This window comes from Sinocyclocheilus grahami, unplaced genomic scaffold (genome assembly GCF_001515645.1).
Source record: "Sinocyclocheilus grahami isolate Dianchi unplaced genomic scaffold, SAMN03320097.WGS_v1.1 scaffold56.1, whole genome shotgun sequence".
Lineage (NCBI taxonomy): Eukaryota > Metazoa > Chordata > Actinopteri > Cypriniformes > Cyprinidae > Sinocyclocheilus > Sinocyclocheilus grahami.
Genome location: NW_015505235.1, coordinates 3349635 through 3360003, shown reverse-complemented (window position 1 = coordinate 3360003; position 10369 = coordinate 3349635). Strand labels below are relative to the sequence as shown.

The 10369-nt window shown below is 36.9% G+C and overlaps 1 protein-coding gene across 1 annotated transcript; it reads right to left on the bottom strand.

Annotated features, from left to right (window-relative positions):
• Nucleotides 1-4536: 4536 nt before the first annotated feature.
• On the bottom strand, nt 4537-8278 carry phyh (phytanoyl-CoA 2-hydroxylase). Its single transcript, XM_016270409.1, has 9 exons — nt 8132-8278; nt 7695-7750; nt 7460-7570; nt 6686-6854; nt 6507-6588; nt 6232-6413; nt 5999-6148; nt 5493-5627; nt 4537-5391 (listed from the first exon to the last, which is right to left on the bottom strand). Exons 1-9 carry the CDS (start codon nt 8195-8197, stop codon nt 5338-5340), a joined length of 1005 nt encoding a protein of 334 aa, XP_016125895.1. The 5' UTR covers nt 8198-8278; the 3' UTR covers nt 4537-5337.
• Between the last annotated feature and the right edge of the window lie 2091 nt (nt 8279-10369).

Genomic DNA, 10369 nt, shown 5'->3' with positions numbered 1-10369 from the left:
TGTGAGAGAGAGAGAGAGAGAGAGAGCGAGAGAGAGGGAAGGCAAAGGAAAGGAGGGGGAGCTGGAATTTCACTGGCCCAGGGGAATGCAGGAGGGGCGAGAGAGGGAGACACGGACCCCAGCACACACCCACTGATCAGACCATCTGTCTGTGCACAACAGCCTCTATCATCACTCCATGTTACTGTTCAAACTTTTCGATCTGGCAGGTTTACAGATTAGCATCAGGTTTCCATTCCAATGAAACAAATGAACAGCAGATCAAGTGTGTGATGGATTTCTCAAGCAGCTACTCATCAGGATTAATTAAATAGCAGCACTTTCACCTGTCAGCAAAATAATACTCTGTGCATTCTATCTATCTTGACAGACAGACAGAAAAATTGTCAGTTTATAGATATAGCATTGTTGAACAGAGATGATATTTGCAGATTATTAGACAGACAGACAGACAGACAGCTAGATATATATCTGTCTGTCTGTGGAATCAGTGGACACTTTGCTATCCCATGAGGCTGATGGTGCAGAGGGGCCATCAGATTTAAAGAAAAGTTGCTCCTTTTTGTAAAATTGAATTTAGTGCCAAAGTGAACTTTTTTTCACTTTTTATTGATCAAAAAACATCAGGGCCAAAGGTAACTGTCATATGTTGGATATAGTATTTATACTACACATCTGCATACCTTAACAACATACTTTAACAACAACTGAGAGGCCCACCTGGAGCCAGGCTTGGATATTTATATTATACTACACAAGAATGATCAGTTAGTCTCCAGCTAGTCTGTATCTACCGTGAAACGGACAGCAAGAAAGAGAATTAGAGTAACAACTAGCAGTCAGAATGTCAGGAAATCAGAAACAGACATGCTGAGAGTGAGTTAAAAGCTATATGTCTTAGATTGGCTCCTGTCTCTGTTTCTCAATGCTTATCAAAGTATATCAATGTCTATGAGAAAAACCTGCATATGATTTGCCCTTTCTGGGTTGGTTTGACTATAGGGTGTGCATGTGCATTTATGAGCCGTTTTTCCATGCTGTGTAAATGGATTCCTGGATGTTTGGATGCCATCCAGGTATTTTCTTCGGTTCCAAGTCTCCATAAGGCAGACACCCCAGGAAACAGTAGCAACCCCAGCCATTCTCCATAACACACACACACACACACACACACACACAGACAGCATGTGAAACACTATTCCAGGCATAAGATGACTTTTTCACAAAGGTTCCTCCACTAAAAACAGTCTATCCTCTCTGGAGAATCTCTTTTCCAAGAAGACACCCATTAAGTGTAAAAGTGGGTTCCCTCTCAAAGGAATTGTTCACCCAAACACTAAATCTTTTACAAATCCCTACGTACTGGAATCCTGATGGAATGAGGATGGAAACCTGCAGTAACACTCAGATCTAATTTGCTCTCATGTATATGGACCAATTTTATGATGCTTTTATTGGTTCATATTTCAAGCTTGACAGGCCATTCCTTTGTACTGTATGGAAAAGAACAGCATGAAAATGCTGCTAAACATCTTCATATAGTTTTGGAACAACATGAGGATAATCATTTTTGGGTGAACTATCCCTTTAAGCTCAATCTAGTTAATTAGGCAGGGCCATTTCTCAACTGTGAACAATGCTGAACCAAACTCACCACTTCATCTTACGGTTTGTTTCTGTGGAAGTTGTTGATAGGGTGTGGTATGAATAGGTCTGAGGGAGTTTGTACCATGGACCACTTTAAATAGCCACTTTCATTCAGCGCACTTACCTTTTCTGCTAAAAGCAATTTGATTTCAATGGAGACTGCCATCTGGGCACATATGGTATTTATTATATGCCCGTATGCATAGAGAGAAACAAACAAGCATTCATGCCTGCTCTTAAAATGCCCACTTCTTCTGCTTTTAATCAGCATGATCAAAGATTTGGATTGCATTTAGCTGGTAAATATATAAATAGATTGTGTATTTCACATCTGCTAAATCGAGATTGGAAAACCACTATAGTGCCTAATCCAAGAGAAGGCCGCTCATGTACTCACATAAATTTTGCGCAAACTAGCAAAAAAAATTACCTGAGACCATTGGAAAAGTTTGTCTGCTCGCGTTAACAAAGCTTCTCGTGTACACACAAAAATATTCTCATCTGTAAAGCATGGTGGAGTTGGTGTCATGGTGTGTGCATGCATGGCTGTCTCTGGAACAGGCCCTCAACTTTACTGACGACTTACAGCATTATGGCAGCAGCAGAATAAATGCAGAAGTGTACAGAATCATCTTGGCTAGGTTACCAATATTCAAGCGCTTCATATTGGATCAGGACAATGACCCAAAACACCCTGCCAGTTCAGTCAAGGAGTTTATCAGGGCAAAGAAATAGAAGGTCTAAGACTGCCCAAGTCAATCTTCAGATTTAAATCCGATTGAACATGAATTTCACCAGCTGAAGAGGAGACTAAAGGCAGAAACTCCCCAAACCAAGCAACAGTTGGAATTGGCTGCATTAAAGGCTGGGAAAAGCATTTCAAAGGATGAGACCAAGAGTTTGGTGATGTCTATGGGTCGCAGACTCACTGCTCTGATTTCATGCAAGGGATCTGCAACTAAATATTAGCTTTTAATCTTTTTCATCTGCCTTAAGTTCAACTGTCCCAATACTTATGCTCACATCAGATAGTGGGATGAACTCTAAAAGTGCCATCCTTTTTATTTGGTAAAACATGTATGTGTTGAAACAGCTAATAATAAAATGTGACATTCTGTAGTTTTGTCTCATATTCATCTTTTAATCATATTTGCAAATGTCTTGCAAAGCAAACAGAGCAATTTTGTCTTTACTGTTCCAATACTTATGGGGGCACTGTATATTTATTTATATACATACATATATATATATATATATATTAGTGCTGTCAAACGATTAATCACATCCAAAATAAAAGTTTTTGTTTACATAATGTGTGTATACTGTGTATATTTATCATGTATAAATACAAACACAATCAAGCATTTATACATTTAAGAAAAATGTGTGATATAAAATAATTAAAATGAGTGTTAAATATTAAATATAGTTATATATAATATTAAATATAAGAATATAAATGTATATACATGTAAATACTTTCAAAATATATACTGTATGTGTATTTATATATACAGTGGGTACGGAAAGTATTCAGACCCCCTTAAATTTTTCACTCTTTGTTATATTGCAGCCATTTGCTAAAATCATTTAAGTTAATTTTTTTTCCTCATTAATGTACACACAGCACCCCATATTGACAGAAAAACACAGAATTGTTGACATTTTTGCAGATTTATTAAAAAAGAAAAACTGAAATATCACATGGTCCTAAGTATTCAGACCCTTTGCTCAGTATTTAGTAGAAGCACCCTTTTGATCGAATACAGCCATGAGTCTTTTTGGGAAAGAGGCAACAAGTTTTTCACACCTGGATTTAGGGATCCTCTGCCATTCCTCCTTGCAGAGCCTCTCCAGTTCTGTCAGGTTGGATAGTAAACGTTGGTGGACAGCCATTTTTAGGTCTCTCCAGAGATGCTCAATTGGGTTTAAGTCAGGGCTCTGGCTGGGCCATTCAAGAACAGTCACAGAGTTGTTGTGAAGCCACTCCTTCATTATTTTAGCTGTGTGCTTAGGGTCATTGTCTTGTTGGAAGATAAACCTTCGGCCCAGTCTGAGGTCCTGAGCACTCGAGAAGGTTTTCGTCCAGGATATCCCTGTACTTGGCCACATTCATCTTTCCCTCGATTGCAACCAGTCGTCCTGTCCCTGCAGCTGAAAAACACCCCCACAGCATGATGCCGCCACCACCATGCTTCACTGTTGGGACTGTATTGGACAGGTGATGAGCAGTGCCTGGTTTTCTCCACACATACCGCTTAGAATTAAGGCCAAAAAGTTCTATCTTGGCCTCATCCGACCAGAGAATCTTATTTCTCACCATCTCACAACTCCATGCGGGCTTTCATGTGTCTTGCACGGAGGAGAGGCTTCCGTCGGGCCACTCTGCCATAAAGCCCCGACTGGTGGAGGGCTGCAGTGATGGTTGACTTTCTACAACTTTCTCCCATCTCCCGACTGCATCTTATATACATACATATATATATATATATATATTAGTGCTGTCAAACGATTAATCACATCCAAAATAAAAGTTTTTGTTTACATAATGTGTGTATACTGTGTATATTTATCATGTATAAATACAAACACAATCAAGCATTTATACATTTAAGAAAAATGTGTGATATAAAATAATTAAAATGAGTGTTAAATATTAAATATAGTTATATATAATATTAAATATAAGAATATAAATGTATATACATGTAAATACTTTCAAAATATATACTGTAGGGGGTCTGAATACTTTCCGTACCCACTGTACATAATAAATATACACAGTACACATACATATAGTATGTAAACAAAAACTTTTATTTTGGATGCGATTAATCGTTTGACAGCACTAAATATATGTAGGCTATATACTGTATGTTGTAAAACACAAATTTGCATTTATTGCTCTAAAACACTAACATTCACATATGAAACTTAATCAGGCATACGGTTATTTAAAATAAATGTGTATTTATTTATATTAAGAAAAATTATATGGTAGAAACTTTCAGTTTTACTAATTGGATTGTTACTCCAAAAGCAGTGTGTTGTCAAGGCAAAGTTACTATTACTGTAGTGTCATAAAGTTTAATAGGCACGTCTAGACTCGATCTAATGTTGATCAAACATATTAATCCATTTAATATTCCAGAATTATTCCTCTTATTGCTTTGCCTCTGATTCTTTCAAAACCATCATTTCCATCTGCAAAAAGCTGGATCTTAAGACATTTCAAATGGAAGCCGATTGAATGCTCTGCTGTACTCAATTATATCTTCAGAAGTGCCCGCTGTGAACTCGAATTCTGATCAAAGTATTTCACCATAAGCAACAACCTCACTAATTACTTGCAGGAAACACTCTCACGAACACCTGATGTATCAGTCCAAGACCATGAATTCCCAATGTTCTTACATTGCTTAAAGAAAATTCCACACCAAGATCCATTAATGAAAATATTACAATGTCTGGCTTTCATTAATAGTAGATCGGTATCAGGACTGCTTGTCCCAGGCACAGATGGCAATTCACAAAATGTGATCCATGATTTATTCCCTACAGTGCCACCTGATGGCCAAAGTTTGTACTTTTAGTGAAAGGATAATTATCAGTTTTTAAGAAAATTGTCAGATAATTAACAAACAGCTGTGAAGCCATCCTCTCTCGAAGCAGACTTATGAGCACTGGCGATCACATTGATGCTCTGTCTCCTTGGACCAGACGTCCCCGCAAAGCCCAGGTGTCCTGCACACAGAACAAACACATGTATGTTGAACCCGACTGCAATGATAAACCACACGTGTACATGCAAGTAACTCTGCATTTATCTGAAGCTGTGAACACACCTGAAAGGTGACAGTATCATCAACTCCATACTTCTTGGCTGCAAGCTCTTTCACTTCATTGCTGATGTTCTCCTGAGTTGTTCCTTTCACATCAATGTAATAGCAGTCAGAGCTGGCATAGTGACAGGAGATGGCCTGGAATAAATGCACACACATGGACTCTCATTCTGACGGCACCCATTCACTGCAGAGGATCCATTGGTGAGTAAGTGATGTAATGCTACATTTCTCCAAATCTGTTCTGACGAAGAAACAAACCTGAGCGCGAGTACATTTTTAGCAAATTTTTGGGTGAATTATTTCTACAAATGCAATGTGGCCATATCCATCCCTGAACACCTCCGAATGTATGTTAAGGTTGAGCAAATGGCCTTGGTCTCCATTTGCACATGTATTTAGCTCTGTCTACATGGTCTGTATGTTACTACCACGAGAAAACAGGGCACATTGAAATGTGTAGAATATAAGCATAAAAGCTCCACTTTTATGCATGCAAGTATCCCAACCTTTCGAAATCCATCGGTTTGGTTCATTCCTGAGCCGTGGATCAGCAAAGGGTGGAAAAACACTGTATCTCCTTTCTCCATCTCTAAATGCACTCTGGGATGGTTTGGGTCGTAGTTACGCACCCCGTGATACATCTTATTTACTCCACCCTGGAAGGAAACAAATAGGCAAAGTGAGGTGGACTGATGTAGACCATCTACATTATCACCCTCACATCCTGGGTCTCTCTCACCTCCCATTCTGGGTAGTCATGTTCCAGCAGAGTGCCATGGTGAGAGCCGGGCAGGACAACCAGACAGCCATTTCCCCGATGCACTTTCTCCATGGCGGTCCATGAACACACAATGCGGTCTGCAGGGCGGAAGGGGAAGTAGTGTAGATCCTGGTGCATAGGATGGCGAGAGGTCTTCTTACCTAGAAAGTATGAAAGAAGTTAATCTAGACATTATTTAATAATTCCGAAAACATTCTGCTTGGTCCAAAAATCAGGTCTGCACAAATCTGTACCTGTGTCAGGTGGTTTGTTGATGAGCATGGTGTGCATGGCCATAATGTTGGGTCCAGTGAAACATTCCACATACTTCAGGATCTAAGAAACATGCAATCAAATATTGGTAAAAATGACATTCCTGTTGCTGTAGAGAATGTATTGTATGCATTGTAGTCTACTCTGTGCTTGTGTCTACCTGTGGTAAAGTGCAGTAGCGGAAAAGTTCTAGATCTTCCTGGTAGTCCTGAAGTTTGGTCACAGCCTTCTCACCTTCAACATACTCTGATTTAGCAATGGTTACATCTCTCATTACCACCAAACCAGGCACCTTCACCTCTCTCTTACAGATGCGCTCAAACTCTTTCCTGTGAAACACACACACTCAGTTATGTAAAGACTATGTGCAAAGAAGAGCACTGAAATGTAGACTTTCTGTTAATAATCCACTCTGAATTAACTCGACACTCCTACAGTACCTACGTTTACATGCAGTCTAATAATCTCTTATTAGTGTCACTAAACAGAATTTCTGATGGATTGAATTTGCTGGTGTTGCATTTTTTAAAATTATTAATTAAACCTCTGTTTGTGACTTAATAATAAAAAAATCGTAAATATCAATATTTACTCTCCAAATTAAGATAATTTAAGACATTATGTTATTGTAGCAGATGAATCATTAAAGAGATATTAAAAAACGTGCCTTTAGAAGCCAATATATTGTTTGTTTGTTTTTTTCTCATATCATTACATAACCTTATCACAGGCTGAAAGTCCATAGCAATGCATTTTATAATCAAGTTAGTCTATTCTAGAGTTAGGGGCTGTTCACACAGAAGGCATTCTTGCATTCAGTCAATATTTTAATTAAAAGAAGCACGTTTTTCTGGCATAATTAAATTCTTTTATAGGCAAATACCACAATTATAAACTACATTAATGAATGTTCAAATAATTTGATCAGTCTTGCCTGAATCTGTCAATATCCTGGTCCGATACCAATTTTCGGATGAGTATGAAACCATTCTCCTCGTAGGCAATTCTCTGTTCTGGAGTCAGGACACCCGTGTCAGAAGTGTATCTGCAGACAAGCCAGAATATAGTTTACAAACAGACCAGGAAACAAATATCAGGACATTATGTAAAGTGTACTTAAATGAATTTCAGCAATATTTCAAGACTAAACCAACAGAAAGCTGACTAACTGTAGGACTTGAGGATGGTGATATGACACGTTTTGTGCAGAAGTGAAGGATGCTCTCTGAATGATGCAGGTTCAAGTTCATAACATTATATATATATATATATGTCAGCAGCACATAATACATAACAACCTACAGGCTATGATAACAACGTAAAAATGATCGCCGTGCTTTATTTATTTGTAATAGCAAGAGAGTAATTATAGTTAAATATGATCCAATGTTGTTAAAAATAAATGTTTCCATTACTCAGAAGTAGTAAATAATAAACCAGGCCTGTTCGCAATGCCTCGGCTTGTGCACGGCGTGTGATCCGAGAACAGCCCCCTTTCTGAGGCCAGAGCTGCGCTGCACGAGCGCCGCTTTAGCTTCCTAGATAACCGGCGCGTTGTATCTCATCGCGCCGGTCTCTCGCGGTAAACGCGCCTCTGAAAGGATACGACAGCACCGTGGGACCGATCCAGGTGATTCAAAACCACTTTTAATCTGTCTGCTGCCCGGGACATCTTTAATCCAGCACAGAGTCGACGAGATGAACTGAACTGCAGTGCGTGCGTACTGTACGTTTATATAACTGGGGTAAAGTGCAGTGACACTTGTCCTACATATCATAAAGACTCCGATGAAGTTTGATTTACATTACTCATTAACTAATAAAACTATTAAACTATAGTTAGAAAATATAGATGGTTAGAAAATAAAAATGATTAAAATGATTTTTTTTTTAAAGATGCAAAATGTAGCATATTTAAAAAGAGGATACATAAATAAAATACAGTGCATGTAACCATAAATTGTGGAATCAACTATTAAACTATAGTTAGAAAATATAGATGGTTAGAAAATAAAAATGATTAAAATGATTTTTTTTTAAAAAGATGCAAAATGTAGCATATTTAAAAAGAGGATACATAAATAAAATACAGTGCATGTAACCATAAATTGTGGAATATTTTTTTCAGAATTTAGATTTAGCAAAAGTAATGTGTGAGCTATCGGACATTGAAAATTGTTTAAAAGTTCTTGAACTGCTAAAGCCGAACATAATAAATATTCAGACAAAATGTAAATTATTGTTTGTAAATTCCAAAAAATGTGGTTGCCAACATAGTTTTTGATGATTAAAAGCTTAAAATTGACTTTTTGTAGAATAAAAATTTGTAGAATATAAAATCATTCAATGTAAATTGTGATCATCGTAATTAATAATCGCAATTACAATTTCAAGGGAATAAAAGACAATTATAATTTTTGTCATAATCGTGCGAGCCCTATTCCAAGTGTAGTAGGCATTGGTTGGAGGCATTGGTAGTAGGCAATATTTTGGCTCACCCTGTTGAAATTAGATTATAAAGCATCTTCAGTTAATTAAGAACCAACTTGAAGAATTATTTAATCTTACCTCAAAAAATATATAGTTTGGGCATCAAATCAAACCTTTGTAACTTGAGTATCTGCCTTTAAAGAAGTCCTTGAGATCATCAGGCAGAGTTATTAGAAATTCATAAACATCCACCACAGATTTCATTTCCAAACTGTTACTAGGACTGTCACAGAGAGTGTACCTGTTATACACACAAACTATTATTAAATTGAATTCTTAGACAAGAAGATCAGTAATTGTTACTTGATGAGACTGGTCAATACAACCTTTCAGGCATTTCCAATCAGCGAAAGATCAAGGAAATTCAATGAAGAGCCATTATATTAATTCCCATTCATTCAAAGTGTTCTTTAGATTGCTTTGCCAAACTTACAGGTGCAAAAACAATGTTTAGTAAGCATGCCAAAGTTGTTCCTTACAGGAACATAAAAATGAAGAGCTTACCTGAAATATAAGAAGCAAAAATAAAAAGAAAAGCCACAGTCTTCATGTTTCTTGTGTCTTGATGCTCACTTGTCTTCAGCTCTCTTCAACTTCTGCTTGCCCTCTACTTTCATTTTTGTAAGTGAATGTTGCTGACTAAATTCTTAGTTCAGGCTTTAATGAATTCTACAGAAATAGAGGTAACCCAGGCCTGCTGCTTTGTCCAAACTAGTGGAACCATAGGCTGTAAGAATGTGATAGGGAAAACATTTTAGTATTTTGTAATATTAAAATGCCTATTTCAATGCTTAAAACACAGTAAAAGATTTTCTCACATATGTGCAGTTTATCAAAGCAATATATTGCACAAAGTATTTTGTCAAAAAAGGCAGTTTTCTCAAAAAGTGCACATAGCCATTTTATCTTTTTTATTAAAGAATATATGAAAAAAACACTGTAAAAGTGATGATAAAAGGCTGCAAATATGCTACCCTAAAAACCTGTTAATTACTACAGTGAAAAACGGTGAAAAGTGTTTTACTTCACATTTGATGGTATTTAAAAAAAATAATAATAATAATGCGAGATATTTTTATTAGCTGATAATTTTATTGTTGATGGGTACAGACACTGAATATTCAGAAACAACAGAGCAGAATTAAATTTATGTTTAAACTGGCTGTGGACATAGCAAAACAAGCTTGTTCAAAGCTTACATTAGACTTGGATAAAATATTAAATTAATTTTAAATGATTAAATATTTTTATTGCATATTAACCTTAAAATAGGTAACCAAATACATCCATCAATATTTTAAAAATACTTCAAATAATTTGTTGCTCAGACAGTAGGCTATTTGCAACACCTCTC

What these genes read in the sequence shown, in the direction of transcription:
- phyh (XM_016270409.1), bottom strand. Translation starts at nt 8,197, where the DNA reads ATGTCCCGGGCAGCAGACAGATTAAAAGTGGTTTTGAATCACCTGGAT. An exon ending in ATCGGTCCCACGGTGCTGTC is followed by an intron (nt 7,751 to 8,131) that starts GTATCCTTTCAG and finishes TGCATCATTCAG; the next exon opens with AGAGCATCCTTCACTTCTGC. An exon ending in CAACAAACCACCTGACACAG is followed by an intron (nt 6,414 to 6,506) that starts GTACAGATTTGT and finishes CATACTTTCTAG; the next exon opens with GTAAGAAGACCTCTCGCCAT.